This window comes from Mytilus trossulus, chromosome 12 (genome assembly GCF_036588685.1).
Source record: "Mytilus trossulus isolate FHL-02 chromosome 12, PNRI_Mtr1.1.1.hap1, whole genome shotgun sequence".
NCBI lineage: Eukaryota > Metazoa > Mollusca > Bivalvia > Mytilida > Mytilidae > Mytilus > Mytilus trossulus.
Genome location: NC_086384.1, coordinates 19601287 through 19622512, shown reverse-complemented (window position 1 = coordinate 19622512; position 21226 = coordinate 19601287). Strand labels below are relative to the sequence as shown.

Genomic DNA, 21226 nt, shown 5'->3' with positions numbered 1-21226 from the left:
ATTTGAGGCCGACTTAACTGAATATGTTGTATCCTTTATTTCTAGTTCGCTGGCTTAGCCATTTAACATTTAGTGAGAGCACATCATTTTTTTAAGGGGACAGTAAAGTTAATGATACTGCTAACTTATTTTCTTTCATCTTAATAAGTTTTTTGTATGAAGTTAGCCTCAACTGTGCTCATTTGAGAATGGCAATGTAAATGAAGGTAATCCCAATTACTGACATCTTTGAGGGCAATTGTTTGTAAATCTTGACATCATCTATATCGCAAAGAGTGAGTTTTAAGGATAATGCTAACGTATTCAATTTTTTCATTAGAAGTTCCTGTATGAAGTCATCATTATATTGATAAAGGAACAAGTTGGCAAGAAGAGGAGCACAGTTGGGTCTCATGAGATGTTTATTGACTGATTGGGGACAGAGCAAAATATATATAATACAGTTTGCAAATTTTAACTACTGCAAACCAATTACCATTAAGTTTTCCAGGCCACCCCCTTTTTTTAACAGAATGTAGTAGGAATAAAAGACTTTTCATTTAAACAAATTCAAAGCATAAAACATTTTATTCTGATTGATCACAAAGTTTTCTCATATAAATATAGGTAAAAAATACATTTTTATTTACAAAGAAAGCAATTATATAAACAAATTTCAATGATAAAAACCCTGTATCTCATATTTATCAAGTTGTAAAAAACAAATTCACCAACTCTAAAACTAAATATAGATATAAATAATGAAGCCAATTTAAAATCTTACATTGCTATTTTTCTTCAAAAGGGCAACATCAAACCATTGACTAGTTCTCCTTAAAAAAAAATGTTAAAATCAATAATCAGTTGAAGTATATAAAAGGGGGCAATATAAAACTTAATTAGCTACCTTTATATACATAATCCAATTTATATCTGCAAGTGTTCACCTGTAAAATGTTTAAAATGGACACAGAAAGGAGATGAAACTATCCCTTGATAAACATGCTTAAATTATTAAAAATAAGAATTTTTATACTTTGACCTTTAAAGGGAGCAAAGATTTATCTTATGCCAATAGGGTTTAATTTAAAATAGATATCAACCTGAAAAATCAAAATATGACATTTATCTGAAATGTACCAAAGTATCAAGCACTACAATAACAAATTTAAATTGTAATCCGTTTTCCCTCATATTGTCAATCATTCTCTTTTGGAAAGCACAGGGTATCATTAAAATATAAATTATCATTGCACAGGTAAAGTTTTAAGAACAATTTTGCAAAAATAAAAGCATCTAGCTTGTACCAGGCAAAAGCAGATTGTTTGACCCACAACACAGAGGGAAAGGATGGGTTGTCATGGAAATTTAAAATGTACTTTGAAGTAAAATATCCTAGCACCTTCTAGTCTTAATAAGTTCCACACAACTAACTGAATTGAATCCCATAATAACTTATGATACAAAGACCAACTAAAAGTAGTGTATCACATGGGTACAACCGTAAAATTTGTGAGTCTGACTAAAAAAAACTTCTCAAAGTTTTACAAATCAGATGCAAATTTCTAATTGCTATTGCAAGTTGTTACTGGGGAACATAAGCATAATCTTGGCTGTCAGGTGTTTCTGGTTCACTTCCCACCTGGGACCGTCTCTGTTGTTTCCTGAGGCACTTGGGACACTGTTTACCTTCAGTTTTACAGGTTCTATGGAAGACTGATTTACATTGTTTACACTGAAATATAAAATAAATCTAAATTAGATAAATGCTGACCTGCTCATGTTTATTGTACTGTAGATTCATTATTGTTTGTTGGGATCAATTTTCTTGAATTACAGTTGAACCACAAAAATTTTAATCCATGAATTTTCTTGAGTGCAGAATTTTACAAAACCAGGAAATTAAAAATCCACCAATGTGTAAATTCTCCTTAATCCACGAAAATTGATACTCATGAAAATAACAAATCCACAGTATCCAAGTTCAGAAATGAGGCCATCAAATATTAGATTAAACATATTTATTTATAGTGGATTGGGAAACAAGTTTTGCAACTTATATTAATCCCTTTCCACTTTGCGGGTGCGAGTGCTGCCTTGTAGCGGCATTATCCTACTCTTTTTCGAAATCTACAAGGGTGTCTTTAACGTGCAAGAGATATTGCTCTCTCTTAACACGGGTCAGCCATTTATCGTCCCCTTCCGACAGACTATCATCGTTTCCTCAAGACCATACTCGCAAATGGTGTCAAGGGAGAGCCGAAAATTGAGTTCCTGAAATTTTCATCCCAGACGGGAATCGAACCAGGAACCTTTGTGATAGTAGTCCGATGCACTAACCACTACACCACGGCTCTCTTGATCAAATATTAATTAGTGTATAATCATGATTTCCCTGTGAACATGTTGTGGTAGCATGAAAAGCGTATATCAGCATATAAATGTATTGTATTTTAAACTTGGCCAATGTAATAATGTAGATTTCAATGGTGAAAACTGAGTTTACCATGATACAAATATCTGAGCTTAGTGAAGAAACATTAAAGCCATTTGCAAAAGTAAAATCCAATCTGATGTAGGCCAATCTTTAAATACAATTATTATTGCAAGTACTGCAATAATTGTTTGCAGTTAATGTTATTCATACTTTGTGTTAAATTTTTGAGTTGGTAGTTCCATGTGCCTTATATTTAGAAGTGCTAAAGCCATCTATAAAATGCTCAAAATATTAGTATTCTTCATAAAAACTATAAAAGTGCCTATTATTCCACTACATTTAGTGTGACATCATGGATTGCAAACTACTCATTGCTTATTTTGCAATATCTCAATTTTGAAAACAACATAAGTTGAAACCTTAAATGAGATTTAAAAATAAAAAATTACGATGCCCTTATTTTTCAAAACTTTTGGAATTTTTGGTTGTCAATGCTCTACAACCTTGTATATACATGATATATAAATATATTTATTACTGGTGTTTTAATACTTGTATGCATACTTCATTGATGGATCTTTTGTAGACGTGTCAGGAATACCAAATTATAAGCCTTGACTCTTTGACAAGTTTTTTTTATTGTCATGTCTTTTTGATTAATATTTGTAGATTGTTTGAATTTTACCAAAACAAAGAGAAATTCTAAATCTGAAAACATATGTTTAAGGTAAAAAATAAAATGTCTATTTCTGGTTAATTATTTCGTCTTCTATTTAGGTGGTACATTACACACTCAGGGAGATAACTCTAAATCTGTTTTAATCACATTCTAATGTTAAGATAATTTTTAAGCTTCTCAATGATCAATGTTTGGGTTTGTTAAACTGCTATGTATCCAATAAAAATATTCTGATAACATGTGTGGTTCAATGGTTTGGAATTTTTTTATCAAAGAGTCAAAGCAATTATTTTGTTTAAATTTTATGAATATTAAACAAGCAATATTAGTTTTAGACAAGGTGTTTGGTACCACCTTATTAATTAATAATATAGGGTTATTGCATGAATATTGAAGATTTATTGCACTAGTGCAGTATTGAAATTTATTGCACACTAACTTTTGGTTACTCATAAGACTGAGGTGCACATTTCCCGTGTGTATTGTTGTTAGTTAGGTACTTACGTCATTAACATCATATTTCATCAAGCAAACTAGTCAGTACTTTCCGTTGGAAATATTATATTGCTATGCAATAATACGATATATTATCATATCTTACCCTGATAGTAGATTCCACTTCAAAAGGGTAGATAACTTTTGTCTGATTACACAGTTCACATATATAACCTTTCTGACTACACAGACGACAATCATACACATGCTTAATGGCAAACTTTATAACTTTCTTAAGACTGGTAAGCAAGGTTCCTGAAGGCACTTGAAGAAAATCCTGTAATAAAAGTACATGGATTAGACCTTGTATGAATAGGAGAAATGAAGAATTTCTAATACTCGTCTGTTAAAAAAAAGTAGACAGCAAGTTGTACATTGAGTTAGTTCTGACTTATTAGACACCTACAAACGTTTCAAATGTTATAGCATAAACATGGTTATGTGGATTCATTTATTTTCGTGGGTACCAATTTTCGTGTATTAAGGAAAACTTCCATCTTCGTGGATATTTATTTTAGTGGTTTTGCCAAAGTCTGCATACAAGCCTATAGAAAACTTGCCAGTTGTTGAACATATTTTCGTGGTTATCCATGAAAATTGGTATCAAACAAATAATAATGAATCCACAGTATGTGTATGAAAATATAAAGATTAAGGCAGAAAGTAGAGTAGTTTAGGAAAATAGAAACATTTTATACTGTATAGTGTATTCATGTTAATCATTTGTGCAAGGTTGTTACTGTCAAGGTTATCTTGTGCTATCCTTCAGACTTCAGTGTGAAAGGTCATTGGTTAATCCTCAGCTGGGTCAAATCAATGGGCTTTCAAATTGGTGTTGACAGCTTGTCAGTCAAGCCCTCACTGAGTGTTTTATAATTGGAGAAAACCTGTGAGTTAACTCAGAAACAGAATAATGTGTCATTTTATAAAATTGAGAATGGAAATGGGGAATATATCAAAGAGACAACAACCCAAACATAGAAAAAACAACAGCAGAAGGTCACCAACAGGTCTTCAATGTAACGAGAAATTCCCGCACCTAGAGGTGTCCTTCAGCTGGCTCCTACACAAATATATACTAGTTCAGTGATAATGAACTGTCTGTTACTAGATACATTTTAGGTAGTACATGCAATTCCCTGTATAAGTTAAGTACAAGAAAGATGGACTGGTCTCTGACTTCTTTGTATCCCAAATCATCAGCTAATTATCAATAAACTTGAGTGTCATAGGTTTAAGTTAAAATAAAGGTGCTCTTTTCTGAATTTCTGAATGTAAAATCCAAGACCCTTTTCAGAAAATTAACATACAATAAAATTGAGAATGGAATGTGGACTATGTCAAAGAGACAACAGCTCGGCCAAAGAGCAGAAACAGCCAAATATACAAAGATAACAAAATGTTGAGACGCCATTTTTTGCTTTTATTGTTTTTACTTTTTAACGTTTGGTGTTTTAACTTCATCATTTCAACAGTCCCGTGATTTATTGTTTTTACAGCAGAAATATACTTACGCTGAGTGAATACAAATGAATATTCTCATACATATACTCTCTAGGCCATAATGTCTGTCTAAATTCATCTGCTATAGATTGTTTACATGTAAACAAATAGGTTTTTAAATAATATAATTGGGTTCTTAGAACCTACAACAAAAATAAAACAATTAGTTATTCATAATGTAATACTGTTAATTGTTATGAAATGAATTTGCTTATCTTCAGCTGTCAGCTGTGGATTCATTTATTTTCATAGGTACCAATTTTTCTTGGATTGAGGAAACTTATATTTTCTTGGATTCTTAATTTTGTGTTTTTTCCAAAGTTGCCTATAGAAAGTCATTTTGTTGAACATTTAAATTTGTTGTTCACCTGATTCCACAAATTCAACAAAAAATTGGTATCCAACAAAAAATAATGAATAAACTCATCATAGATTCCAGGACTAAATTTTGTATATACGCCAGCTGTGCGTTTCGTCTACAAAAGACTCATCAGTGACGTTCAAATCCAAAATAGTTTAAAAGGACCAAATAATGTACGAAGTTGAAGATCATTGAAGACCAAAATTCTTAAAAGTTTTGCCAAAAACAGCTAAGGTAATCTGCGCCTGAGGTAGAAAAGCCTTAGTATTTCAATCCACAGTAACTAAATATGAATATTGATACACTTACACTCTGTTAAGTTCACTCATAGCTTTGAAAGGCTTCCGGTTGACGATTTAAAGTCTGCTTTATTGTAACAACACCTGCCTATATATGTTGGTGTCGCTGTGAAAGCTATAGTGTGTTTAAATAATGGTTTTTTAGGTTGTTAAGTTGCTGTCTCATTGACTTAAACTCTGTTTTTCTTCAAGAACACATTCTTATTCTATAGTAGAAACCCTTAAACATTCATACAAGTGTTTTATCCAGCCATACACATGCATGCAAGTGCCCTACCCTTATAATTTAAATTATTTCCTACCAAACTGCATTAGTTACAAAATATATTTTCAGGCATATCACAATTTTTACAAGTACAAATTTCAAAATACATGTAACGTGACGGTACCCAAATTGCACCTATTTTGACAGTTTTTTCACCTACGTTTTTTTATGATCAGGAAAAAAATGTCCATACTGTGTTTATTTTGTAGCCCTATCCTTCTTTGTCATATAGGTACACCAATTTAATTTTTAGTCCATATTGAGTCATTAGAATATGGGTTTGAATCAACCTCCAAACTATCCATGATTCTGTAATGAGGAGTACCCAAAATGCATCCATGCTTAAATTTACATGATCAAAAGTCTAATAACCGAGCTTTTGTTTAATTTCTTCAAATATTTTGAACAATTGGATATTTGTCCATGCTTACTATTCATATTTTACGAAATGGATACTTATAATATATTGTATTTGCCAATTTTAAAAAGATGACGTTTTGATGACGTCGCATGGTGACGTTTTCGTACATTTTGTTTTTTTCAGTAAACAGTCCATCTGTTGATAAATACTGTGAACATTTTGTGTATAACTGAATATGTTTACTTATGTTGAAAGACGGGCATAGTATCAAATCATAAAAATACAACTTGTTTAGTCTCTAGGAAATCTTGTAAGATTTTTATTGCTATTTTTTTCTAAATAGGTGCAATTTGGGTACTCGGTGCAATTTGGGTACCCTTACGTTACACTGGTTAGCTGTTATTTGGTAGAAAAATTCCTGCTGAAAGTGGTACCCAACACTTTCACTAAAATTAATTTTGCTCGTTTAATTTTCATAAAATTTTGTCAAATTATTTACTTTGACCCTTTAACAAAAATGAAAAATTTCAAAAATTTTGAACCAACTATTTTGTCAGAAAAATTACACTGGTTATATAGCAGTTTGACAAACACCAATTTTGATCATTGAGAAGCTTAATATTCCTTTCACAACACAACGTAATTAAAACGTTTAGCTGACTTTACAGAGTGATCTCCCTGTAGTGCTAGGTACCACCTTAATAGGAATTTATTTGGAATCTTTAATCTACTTAAAAATCATGCTTTCTTTTGTTGTTGGAAAAGAATGCCATGCTTTCAAGCCCCCAATAAATTACAGAAATATTACAGAACCCTTGTGCTCACCCTGAGATCTTCCATTTCCTTGACATGTTCATAAAGTTTAGGATTGACTTTAGATATGTCTATTTTTGTTTGATCCTCGGCATCCAGCAGAAACTTGAAATTACATTTGGCAACTGAAAATAAAAATAATTTATTTTCTACCTCATTTCATTCGTACTAAAATAAATATTTTCTGATCTAACTAAAACAAACAACAAACAAGAAATAAGGTTGTGTGTTCGTTACAAAGATCGCATATATAACGGAACTCAAAGAAATAGATATATTTCTTATGAAGCAAGAATCTGATTGGTAAACTAACTGGTGTAAATAGCACCTCATATCAACTATTTAAACCAAATAACAAAACTTGAGTAAACAATGCACAAATAGCAATATCAAATACTTTTACTGGAATTAAAATGATGTTATTAACATTTTCAGTTTTAGTATAATTTTTTTTTCTCAATGTGATGATTTTGCTTGTGAGACTGTTAAAAGGATGCAGCCTTATCTATTTAATCTGCTCAGTTGGTAACCAGGAATGTCAATTTTAATACAGGAACCACCTTAAGGTGGTATCTACCACCTGAACTAAAATTAAGTTGGCTCGTTTAATTTTCTTAAAATTTGACACAGTATTTACTTTGAACTTTTGACAAAAATATAAAAATTTCAAAAAAATTGAACCAATAGTATAATCAAAAAAATTACACTGATTATATAGCAGTTTGACAAAAATTTATTTTGATCACTGAGAAGCTTAATATTTCCTTAACAGCACGACATCATTAAAACATTCTGCAGATTTCACAGAGTTATCTCCCTGTAGTGTTAGGTACCACCTTAAAAGAAAATTTTAAACTTTCCTTTGCACTGTACTTGATACGTATACTCATCCATATATGACAATTCAAGTGCCTTAACTCTGTCCTAAAGAAGTTAGGAAGGAAAGCCCTGTCAGCATTTTCACCATGGATAGAATATTATGACATTTTTTTTTATAAAAATTTATTTTTTCTGAATTTATTACCTGGATGTTTTCTGAAGTCCCAGTTGTGAATCAGCATGGCCGGAATGTAATACTCATCATTCTCATGACATTCAAAACAATAGTACCCTGCATCAAATGTACATACTCTAGGTTTACCATATACTGAAATTAGCAAATATATTTTTCATTTATTTTTTGAACTAATATTGAATGTATTTATGTATATTGAAAAGAAATAAGAGAATCTTTAGTACCATTCACAAAATGGTGAAATTAGCAGTGACTGTATAGGGGTCTCATTGGGGGGTTCCGATCCCGGATCCGGCTTCCTGTTTTGTCAGATTCCCGTATCCCGCTTACACTATGTACGTAAGCAATTCTCATTTTTTTGTCATTTCCCAGGTCCTGCTAGACCTCATTTCCCATTTTCACAACACAATAATTTGACTTTCACATGTCACGTGCACGCTTACAAAAAATCGTCAACTCCGCGTCACTCTTAGACCCCAATGCAATGAGACTCACTGTATAAAAAATAAGTAGCCTTGGTTGAAAACATTGTGTGTGACATAAAAGAGAGCACGCTGTCTATGTCTACAACAAATAGATATAGGAAGATGTGGTGTGAGTGCCAATGAGACAACTCTCCATCCAAATAACAATTTAAAAATTAAACCATTATAGGTTAAAGTACGGCCTTCAACACGGAGCTTTGGCTCACACCGAACAACAAGCTATAAAGGGCCCCAAAATTACTAGTGTAAAACCATTCAAACGGGAAAACCAACGGTCTAATCTATATAAACAAAACGAGAAACGAGAAACACGTATATATTACATAAACAAACGACAACTACTGTTCATCAGATTCCTGACTTAGGACAGGTGCAAACATTTGCAGCGGGATTAAACGTTTTAATGGGCCCAAACCTTCTCCCTTTTTCTGAAACAATAGCATAACATCACAACATATAAAAACATACGATAAAATATCAATTAGCAGACTTAACTCAATCAAAAAACGTATGATTACACAAAGAACGAATAAATTTGATCTGCGATATCTGAATACAAATGCACAGTTATTTAAATATTAGAGACAAACAGTCATGACCAAAAGGCTATCAAACAAATTCAAACACACTGAGAAATATTTAACCAATCAATGTTCACTTTAGAAAAAAAACGTTTTTTTATAATCTTGAAGTTTATACAAATGTTGTAAGAATAAGTGAAAAATTGAAGATATTACAAATAATCAAAGCTGGTATACAGCCAAGATCCATATAAATAAAAAATGACAAAAAAGCATTATAAACAGTATCAACAGGTCGAATTAACAAGAAAATACGATTTGAGAGTACTCGCAGTTACTGACAGCTAGTTAAAAGCCAAAACCAATTAATAGTAAAAAATCATGCATCAAAGGCTACTTTCTCCCATAGTCAAACACAATTATTATATTATTCTTATTGCTTAAAAATATAAAGCCATGGTTAAAGAATTTCATACAATGTATAGCTGTCAATTTTGTATCCATGCATTGACCTTTGAAATATTGACCCCTTAGCCATAATGCAAGTGAATCCAAAAATGACATGACCAGGAAGGAATAGGATACAATAAGCATGATAACTAAACCAGGAAGAAAAAAGTACTAAATGTAATGCTTACTCAATCCTACAGGTCTGGTACAACCTTTACACTGATAGTTCTGAGCATCAAGTCCCTTCTCATTGGCTATCTCTCCTATTATCTCCAATTTTGATTGGGCAATCTATATGAAAATAATGAATGAAAAATAACAATCTGTACATGCATAGGAGTATGTGATTCTATACCTTGTTTGATAGGTGTTAACTTCATCTACATGCAATACAAATGAAAATATAAGGCTCACTAGTTCTAATCTTAATTTAACATTTTTTTATATAATAACAAGTTCAAATTAATAATAATTGTGAAAATCTAGCCTTTTTTATGGTAACTCATGATCAAACAACCATATTGATGACACTTTCAATTACTGTGATTTTCATTTTGTCAATTTTTTTTATAGTTACACATTTTTACATTCATTTCTATTTATACTTTAATTGCATAAGTTAAATCATTGTATAAAAATAAAACTACACTAAAATAAAAATATCCACAAACTACAAATAAGTAAAGACAAATAAAGCTTCTGAACAGTGTAGGCAACCATTACATTAGTATGTTAATGATACTGTTAGAAAAAGTCAAAACACCAAGCTAAAGCCTTCACAAACAAAGCAGGCTATATACCATTTCAAGTTGTTTTATGTGCTTGAACTTTTTGATTTTGCCATTTGATCAGGGACTTTCAGATTTGAATTTCCCTTGATGTTCTGTATTTTTGTTATTTGACTTTTTTTAATAACATTACTTCTGTGAGTACTGCAGTCTTGGATAGAAAACAGTGTCGACAAAAAAATCTTTTTAAAAGTTAAGTATTTTATTTGAGCAATTTTTAGCATAAAGAAAGATAACTGATGTTTGCACTGTTTTGAGCGAGAAATATATAAGAGGTATACCGATCCTGGTAAAACGGGACTCATCGTCAGCTGTCTGAAGCGTGAATCCCGGTAAACCAGGACTCATTGGCGAAACGATTAAAATTTTAACAGTACATATTGAAGTCTGCAAAAACTAAAGAGCACTTTCTTCCAAGTTAGCCAACATTTACTGCTAATTTGACTGTATATAGATATAGGAAGATGTGGTGTGAGTGCCAATGAGACAACTCTCCATCCAAATATCAATTTAAAAAGTAAACCATTATAGGTTAAAGTACTGCCTTCAACACGGAGCCTTGGCTCACACCGAACAACAAGCTATAAAGGGCCCCAAAATTACTAGTGTAAAACCATTCAAACGGGAAAACCAACCGTCTAATCTATATAAACAAAACGAGAAACGAGAAACATGTATATATCACATAAACAAACGACAACTACTGTACATCGGATTTCTGACTTAGGACAGGTGCAAACATTTGCAGCGGGGTTAAACGTTTTAATGGATCCAATCTGGTAGAATATTTTTAAATAAATGTATGAGTTATCTCCCCTTTCAGGATTATATGTTTTTAAATCTATACTACGTATACTGGTCACACTATGTATATATTATTAGAATGTGACTACACTAAAATAATTATAAAACCAGTAAATATTCCTACATTAAAACCTTGCTTTTCATATTTTTGTTTCTAAAATTTTGTTCAAAATTATTCCCCATGATCAAAGGTTTCACTTTCTCTTTAGTTGTGACAACAAAGTAATGATATATTAAAAACTGAACAACTTATAATTTACTAAATGCCTAAATGCAGGTATAAATCTTTAGTATGAAGTAATCTGTCTAAATGTTGTAGCTTAGTGTAGGCAATTTTAAAATTGTTGAGCCCATGCAATTCCTAATACTGTGGATTCAATTAGTTTCGTTGATTGAGAAAAATTGTAACTGCATAGATATTCGATAATGTTGTACTTAGGACCAAAAAGCTATAAGCATACAAGCCAATAGAGATTTGCACTTTGTTAAACTTAGTACATGTAGTACCAAGATAAATAAATCCACAGTAAATCCTTCAAAATGTATAATTTACAAAATAGTAAGTCAGTCATATATGTAGAATACATTATACATCTTTGATTTAAGTTCACAAGGTTAGAATATAGATATATCAATCTAAGAAAAGATAAGAAAAAAAGCTTAATATGCTCTAATAACACACTAAATAGAAAGCAGTAGATTAAGGCATGCCGTCACTCACTACGTCTGACATAGATGGCGCTATCTCATAATAGCCTTCTATTAATACGGTATCATCCTAAATGGTGTCAATAACAATATATATGATGACAATATAATCAAATTTAAAAAAAGCAAAATCTATAGAAAACTCTTATAAATTTCATCATATTAAAAAAAAAACATAACATACTGTAAACTTTATTTTGCATTAACCTTTTTCCAGACAATTTGGCTTGCTTTAATAAGTTGGTTTAGACATATAATGAACACTGGAATAAAAATTCAACTATTTATAAAAATGCTTATTATAAAATAGATCTTTGGATATGCAATACTCATCATACACAATTCAGCAAATTTTCCATGGGACTTTAGATGTAAATTAACACATATACAGTATAAAGCAATAACAGTTATTATCGCTATTTTGAGCATTTTTCCTTTGATCCTTTTTTGTGATAATTTTCATATCATGCCTCTCGCTTGAGATGGAAAAATTATCACTAGAAACTAAGGAAGCCACATGGCGTTTCTAACGAAATTGACATTGAAATTGACAACGTCGTCATAGGTAAAATAGCGATAAACAGATTATCATTGGTCATCTCAACTCGATTGCTTTTCTCACTTTCGCTGTACCAGCTCAAGAGAGAAAATCAATCTCGTTGAGATAATCAACGATAATCTATAATTATTCATCAATAATTTTATCAAGTATTAAATCCACCAGCTTGTTTGTATAGTACATAGCTAGTTCATATGGGTTTTTTTTAACTTGTTAATCCCAATAAGTTGATATTTCACTTTTAATTGTGAAAACAAAGGACTGCTTACAGGTCGTAAATTTTCCATCCATCTATCTGTCTAACCTTTTAATGGTTTACCGTCTTTATTTACAGTGCAACTTGCATTGTGTGATATGTATCTCTCCCATGTAAACACATAACAGTTAGATAATTAAAGAACAGGCACAGATCTTATAAATAAAGCCTGAAAATTTTCATTTAGAAAGGGACATAACTCCGGAAAGGTGATAGAAACAACACTCATATTCAAACTTGATCAGTTTTTAGTGGTAATAAGCATGGTGTATAAGTTTGAAAATATTTTGTTGAGATAAACTTAAGTTGGAAAACAGAAACCAATTTTTGGCATATTGAGATCTATTTTATAAAATTAAAATCATAAATTACAAGTGTAAGGGAAAACCTTATCATAATCTCTTAGCCTTGAAGCTGGGGAAATAAAAGTCAAATTACCTAAAAATAACTATATTTCAATTGTCTTACCTCTAATTCATATATCCTGTTAATTTGATGAGGTGGTGGCGACATATCTGATGATTCTGGTAAATCTTGTAAGACATCTTCCAAAGAAGGGGAGGTAACAGAACTTGAAGGTGTGTAATTCTTCAGCAGTGAACCAAAACTTTCAGCTATCAATAATAAGATTTATATTTATTATGAATTAATCAATACAATTTGTTTGGTGACATTCTTGGTTCTATACAGAAATATAAAGCTTTGTATGGAAGGTACTTTATAATAGATATATTCTATTTCTACCATCGCAGCCTGTTTAACGAGATATTTATACACAAGAAACAGTTAAAACAATCAAATTTAAAACACCTTGTTTGGGAATATCCGGATGTTTTCGGTTCTATATTGAAATAGAAAGCTATACATGTCTGGAAAGATTTTTCTAATAGATATTTATGCATTAGAGTCAGTTAAAACTTTCAAATTTAGGACACCAGGCTTGTGAAGCTTTTTGAACATTTATAGTTGACAGTGGACAAATATCGTATTTTATGGGATACATTAGTTAATTTGGTTTCTTGTTGATTTTATTAGACTATGAGGGCAAACTTACTCTTTCAATTATCTGCAAAAGGTGTTTTTTTCATGTGATGTAACAATTGTAAAATCAGAAAAAACACCAAATGATCATAATCTAAATTAACATATGAGTAAGAGTGAACACTTTTAAATTGTTGGATAATTTGTTATCATGAGGCTTTTTATAGTTTACTACATGGTATGGGTTTGCTGAAGGCCATATGGGATTTGAATATGTATACATGTTCTGTGGACATTGCCGATGATTGGTACTAAGTAAGTTGTCTCATTGGCAATTATATAATTTTTCTGCAGGTATGTGTTACTTTTCTACATTGGCTAGAGGTATAGGAGGAGGGTTGAGATCTCATAAACATGTTTAACCCAGCCACATTTTTGGGCCTGTCCCAAGTCAGGAGCCTCTGGTCTTTGTTAGTCTTGTATTATTTTAATTTTAGTTTCTTGTGTATTATTTGGAAATTAGTATGGCGTTCATTATCATTGAACTAGTATATATTTGTTTAGGGGCCAGCTGAAGGACGCCAACCGGGTGGAAGCGTGCGGGAATTTCTCGTTACATTGAAGACCTGTTGGTGACCTTCTGCTGTTGTTTTTTCTATGGTCGGGTTACTGTCTCTTTGATACAATCTCAATTTCCATTCTCAATTTTATTCATTCAATCATTACATTGTTTGATACTAAACCTGATGGATTGTAAGTCATTGAATAACCTTGGTCTTTTTACTGAACCCAATTTTATACATGTACCAAAGATAATTTAAATATAATAAAATAAATATTTCCTGTCTACCTTTTGGTCTGTTTGGAATGTTTCTGGACTCAGGTAAGGGCTCTATGGTATCTGCTGCTTCCAACTGAAATGATGAGGACCATCCACTTGCAGCCCCTAAACTATTACCAACACTAGAGGGCGACGTCAATCCTACCTCATCTGCTTTATCACTCTCTGATCTAGGTCTGGGAGATGTTTGACTTTCCTCTATTGTTCTAAATGGTGAGGTAGAACTCTGAGGGCTATTACGAAGAGGTTTTATAATCGGCAAAGAATATCGATGTTTTGAAAATTTCATTTTTGAAGTCTCAATTGAATTTGCAACAGCTGGAGACATTTCTGGAGCAGATTCATGTTTTGAAGCACAAAAATCAGGTTTTAAATTATGTTTTTTGCCTCTAATTTTTACACCAGAAGATACAGGACTGGTTGTTGCTGATGCTGAAATGGAAGATGGACTGTCTGCAATGCCTGAATCTGATTGGTCAGGACTAGATTGCGTTTCTTGATTCAAATTACTTTTGTCACCAAGTATATCAGCTAAGATCCTAGCATTTTGATCTTCACGGCTGTGTTCTGGTGAAAACCCTTCAACCATGTCAACATTATGTGCTAAATCACTGCTAACATCACTATCATTACTTTTAAAACAATTTTGTTCAATTTTTAAAAAACTTTCTGATTGTGCATTTGCCCTGTCCCTAGGCCTATAAGGTATTTCATCACCATTTTCTAGACTAAAATGAACAGGAGAATTTGATGTTGACAGGGAACCCCTATCAGGAGGCTTGTTATCATTAAAACCATTAAAAGTATTTTTAAAGTCATCAACATTTTCAGGGCTAATCTTCATATGTTCTAATTCATCTGAATGTTTTATCGTAGAGTCAATGTTGTTTAAGTTTACGGGACTATGTCTCCTATGTTCTAATTCATTTGAGCGTTTTATCACAGATTCAATGTCATCTGCTATAAATGAATCCTGAGTTTGATCCTCTTCTTCGTTAAGGGTAAACATAGTATCTTCCTTGTTATCATGGTCAACGTAAACTGCTGGATTTAAGTTGTATTTGACTGGATCTGGACAAGAAATATGACTTGAACTTGAGTACTCCGTGTCTGGAGGTGATGAACTCTGTGTGTAGTGTTTTAAATTTTCAACATCTTGTCTTGTAAAACCTTGGGCAAAATTTCCTGCATTAAATGGTGTATTAGGTGGAGTCTTTGGTTCATGTACATGTCCAGATTTACGATTTGAATGAATGACTTTAACACTGGTGTCTTCGGTTTTCTTGGTCCTCGAAACTGGTTTTTCTTCTAGATGCTTCCCTAAAACAGTAATAGTATGTATTTCACTGAAGGCATGGTCATAATAAATTCATTTTGCATTTAAGTATCACGTATATATTGTGCTTGACTTCCCATACAGAAATTGTTAACAAAAGCACATATATTAAGTTTCACATCATCGACACATGTGAAGCACGCTAGATGAAAGTAAGAATTGTATGCAAATCAGGTTGCTCACAAAAATCTAACATAACAAAATGACATGCCCAGTCATGTACTTCCTGTAAAATCAAATTCAAAGCATCAATTTGGAAGGAGATGGAGATGAAAAATGATTAGCAATATTTTTTGCTATTTGATGAAAGTGGCATTGTTGGAATCTGATAAAACCATTCATTTTGTCAGTTTAGGGTAACAGTAACACACTGGTTCTGTGACAGAATATAAGTTCCGTCATAATATTTGTTCCAAAGAACTTTTAGCATATAACAAAAGTTCCATTGAGAACTTTACTTGTATAATATTTTATCCAATGCTATAAGAAAATTTCCTTCACAAAGGATAAAATATTACATAAGGAAAGTTCCCAATGGAACTTTTGTTATATGCTAAAAGTTCTTAGAATAAATATTATGGACAATGTTTTATATATTCATGATATTATAATGAAAGTTCCAGGAACATTTGTTATATTATAAAAGTTCTAGGAATATTTGATATATTTTAAAAGTTCCAGGCATATTTGGAATATTGGCTATATTATAAATGTTCCAGGGATAGTTATCATGGTTATTAGATAATGAAAGTTCTTGAAATATTTATTGTATGATCAAAGTTTTAGGAATATATACTACATTATCATAAATCATTTCTAGCTACAAATGTATGGAATTAAATTTCCAATAATAAAGTAGACATTTTCACCTGAAATTTGTGGTTAACTTCATGCTTGACTAAAGTTTGAGCATATCTTTCTTCATTGATACAGACTAAAGGACCATTTAGTTAAGTCACAGTGGGACATGCAGTGATAAAATATTAAAAATATAAAAATATATATCGTAACCTCGCTTAGAATGAGAGCCATCGTTTAAATATGTAAAAGCTTTGTTGTATTCCTCAGGTGTAAAAAAATCAAATGACACTCTTTCTTTAAAGGAACAAATATTTTGACACCATATGATATTTTAGTTCCAGGAAAATACCTTATGAAGGTGGAACTAATATTATGTAATGTTTGTTCCCAAGAACTTTTATTATCCATAATTTTGTTCCAGGGGGAACAAGTATTATGCGGAACAAATATATGTTCACAGTTCCAGTACTTACCAGATGACTGTACCAGGCAGCACACATTGTTACTCCTCTGGACAGGGTAACAGTAGTACATTGGTTTCAGTACTTACCAGATGACTGTATCAGGCAGCACACATTGTTACTCTTTTGGACAGGGTAACAGTAACACACTGGTTCCAGTACTTACCAGATGACTGTACCAGGCAGCACACAGTGTTACTCTCCTGAACAGGGTAACAGTAACACACTGGTTCCAGCACTTACCAGATGATTTTACAAGGTAGTATACTGTTACTCCATTCATCAGTTAAGTGTAACAGTAACACACTGGTTCCAGTACTTACCAGATGACTGTACAACAGGTAATGGTGTATCATCAACTTCTAAGATTCCAGCTACTATCAATGGTGTGTTAGTCCAGGAATTTAAAACTCTTGAGTTGTAAGATAATTTAAATTCTATTGTCATTAAACCTATAAAATAAAAACATTAAGGAGTAAGTCGGGTAAGGGCCGATTTTGGCCTCAATTTTCAAGTTCAACTTTTAGACACTTTTTAAACACTTACGTGTCTAGATCTATTTCAATTGATTCAATTAGTTTAAGTGACAGATTTTAACTGATTAAGTCATTAAAATTTTTCAGATGTTTTTTTGTCAAAAAACGAAAGTGGCCGCTATGAATGAACATGAATGCGGCCACTTTCATTAAAGATGGAAACCGTCTAAAATTTAACTAAAATGCTAAAATTGTGAAGATTTCAGTAATTTAGCATGACTTAATGATGCTAGTACCCAATATATGTGCATTGTATTGTCAAAAACAGCCTATATTTATGTAGTAGAATCATTCTACTTTCCAACAAATAGCTTAATGATTACATTTTCACAATTTTGTAAAACTGCTATATTTTAGGGCCAAAAAGGGGACTTACTGAACCTACTCCTTTATAGCAGTTATTTATCTTTTTCATATGATAAGAGCTGAAAAATATCATTTGAATATATTTAATTAAAATTAACTTTTTTTTATACTCGAAGCAATTTAGGGCTTGAAATCTTGTAAATAAAATATAATGTTTGTTTACCTTAAGGGAGTTCACTTTTCAGTTTCAAAGTAATTAATTTTTCAAAACACTAGTTTATATTGATAGAGGATTAATAAATGAATTCAAAGACCAAAAAAATATATAGGTCACCGTGCTTGTTTTCAAGATATTATATTAGCCATTGAAATTTTGGCGGGAAAATATTCTCTCTTGACTTTTCATATCTTTATCATTGACAAGTTGAAGTTCTCAAAAACTGTTAACAAGTTATCAAAATTTTATACGACTTTTACAGATGGTTTATCATGATGATAAATGTATGATGATAATATCATCATACATGTAAAAGACTTACATAAAGAAAAATGGGGGTCACCGGTCAAATTTTTTCAAGGCATTCAAATGGATAAAACCAGAGGATTCTGAAAATCTGACAAAAAATCCAAAACATGCCAAGCCAGCTTCCTTAGTGACTGTTGTCTATTTTTTCTGGGTTTCTGTCTCATTAACACATACATTGCAATATACATCTTCTTTTGCTTGAGCAAGTTACATATATTTTATTTAAAAGATAAAAGCATGCCTAATTAATCTTATATGAACCTTGTAAAATGCTGCTCTTGCTTTCAATTTTTCTTACCTTTTAAAAGAGATTTAAAAATTTCTTGCTGATCAAAATCATTCAAATAAGCTAGTCCATGATAAAAATACCTGAAAAATATAATAAGATATTTTATAAGATTACATTTCTTTATATAATGCATACCAGTTGCACATTCGCAACAAGTCCAATCATATTTTTCAACGCTGCTTTTATACATGAATAGAATTAAGCACAGGAAACCTTTGAAAATTATATTTTTGCATTATGATTGTGTATGTACTTGATTAAGATCATCAAAGATACTACTTGGCACCCCAGATGTGTGTTTAATTTACCAAAGACTGATCATAGGCGTTAAATCAAAACATCAAACATTTATTTAGATATAGGGGCCAATATATAATTTTTTTCTTAAAAAGACATTAAGGCTCTGTGTTGAAGGCCGTACTTTAACCTATAATGGTTTACTTTTTCAATTGTTACTTGGATGAAGAGTTGTCTCATTGGCACACACACCACATCTTCCTATATCTATTAAGTCAAGTGTTGGAAATGAATAATTGGTACCAGGATTAGTTAAGATACACTTTTTTAAAATGCTATTGTTTAAGAATGATTTTTGATGTTTTAACGCCACTTTTAAGCACCATATTTAGGCTATTTCGTGGCGGCCAGTTATAATTTGTGAAGAAAGCTGGAGTGCCAAGAGAAAACAATCACGCTTTGATAGGAAAAACCAATCCTAGTCAAGTAAGATTGTAGTCGAGTGCACCCCTGGGGTTTGATCACACAACCTCAGTATTGTTTTAAGATGTTTAAAGTAAATAATTTATTTTTTTTTTAAACCCAGAGAGTATGCATTAGTTTCCAGAAATAATAAAAACATAAATTAAAGATGTACAAAAACAAAAAGTAAAATAAATTGATAATCAACAACTTTAAACAAAACAAACTTAAAATTTAAAATGGAAATGGGGAATTGAATGTTTCAAGGAGACAACAAACTCAGCAACCTGCAGAAAATAATTGTTTATTTTTTTTCTCAGATTTAATTGTAATTTAATCATTATAAAAGTTATAAATATGCATATTTCTATTTAATTTAGATTCACTCAACAAAACATAAATAATACTATAAATAAGACATAGACATTTGAATAAATATTATTTTGATTCAGCATAGTAGCAAACATATAAAATTAGCTGTGCAGAACTTTTTAACATATATATGTAGGTATTTAAAAAAAAAAAAAAGCATTGTGCACATAAAATCATACAACTCAATAAAGTCATGCTACACCCAAAATAAAAGATTTCTTTCGAACTAATGCAATTTTTTTATATAGATAGAACTTGCTGACATAAGTAAGCAGTAGCTCAAATGGCAAGGACTTCCTGGGTCACCTAACAATAAAACAGTGGTGATAAAAATTGATGATTTTGAAAAAAAAAGCACTAGATAGCAAAGCAATTCATATTATCTTCAAATTTAGAAAACAATTAAACATATCAAGAAAGCAGTATGAAAATAATAAGTTAACTAAAATGCAGTGCTAACAATAAACACTTGTGGTTCAAATATATGCAGAACAGCCACATTTCCAACTATTTCAAGACTTTATCAAGTTTTCAAAATTGAGAAAACATGTTTTCAGTCCTGAAATGATCCAGGAAATTTTTTAACAGTGTAGTTGCAGCATTATAAAATGATTTTTTTACCCAAAGTAGATGTTCTAAGCCTGGGAACATCTAATGTATTTCTGTATCTAAAAGAGGACTTGACAGATTTAACTTTTGGAATAGTTATCAAAGATACCAGGATTATAATTTAGTATGTCAGACACAGGTTTTGTCTTCATAAGACTCATCAGTGACGCTCATATCAAAATATTTATAAACCCAAACAAATACAAAGTTGAAGAGCATTGAGAATCCAAATTTCAAAAAAGTTGTGCCAAATATGGCTAAGGTAATCTATGCCTGGGATAAGAAAATCCTTAGTTTTTCGAAACAGTAAATTTATAAAATGACCACATTATTGATATTGGAAGACTGTTCAAACACGATAGAAACAATATAAATCCTAATCTTTAAAGTTTCTAAAGCTATAGTCCTGAGTCTGGGCACCAAGCTAATTGAAATCCAAAGCCTTATATACAAGTTGAAAACATATGGAGTTACTATTAACAAAATGGAAACCAGAGTTCTCTTTCTTGAACTTTTTCTAATATCAATGTATTTTTTAAGTTCAAAAATGCAAAACTAAGGGGCAGAAATTATATTTACTCAGTCAAAATTAATAAAAATATATAGTGAGTACATATAGTTTTGAAAAAAAAGGTCCTAAACTTTTAAATATATAAACCTGCTGAGATGCCTTTGTTCTGAAATTACTAAT

At 31.4% G+C, this 21226-nt stretch overlaps 1 protein-coding gene across 2 annotated transcripts in view; it reads right to left on the bottom strand.

Moving 5' to 3' along the window:
* Nucleotides 1-552: 552 nt before the first annotated feature.
* The window catches only part of LOC134693150 (uncharacterized), a 31753-nt gene continuing 11079 nt past the window's right edge, over nt 553-21226 (bottom strand). Inside the window, exons 7-17 of one of the 2 annotated variants that reach the window (XM_063553856.1) lie at nt 18865-18935; nt 17522-17650; nt 14610-15920; nt 13247-13392; nt 11977-12033; nt 9852-9954; nt 8217-8339; nt 7205-7317; nt 5105-5236; nt 3697-3867; nt 553-1714 (exon numbers count right to left, since the gene is read on the bottom strand). In XM_063553856.1, the coding sequence (XP_063409926.1) occupies nt 1565-1714; nt 3697-3867; nt 5105-5236; nt 7205-7317; nt 8217-8339; nt 9852-9954; nt 11977-12033; nt 13247-13392; nt 14610-15920; nt 17522-17650; nt 18865-18935 (2506 nt within the window). In that variant the 3' untranslated portion in view covers nt 553-1564. The remainder of the gene's footprint in view (nt 1715-3696; nt 3868-5104; nt 5237-7204; nt 7318-8216; nt 8340-9851; nt 9955-11976; nt 12034-13246; nt 13393-14609; nt 15921-17521; nt 17651-18864; nt 18936-21226) is intronic. The other variant, XM_063553857.1, reaches the window with a different exon arrangement.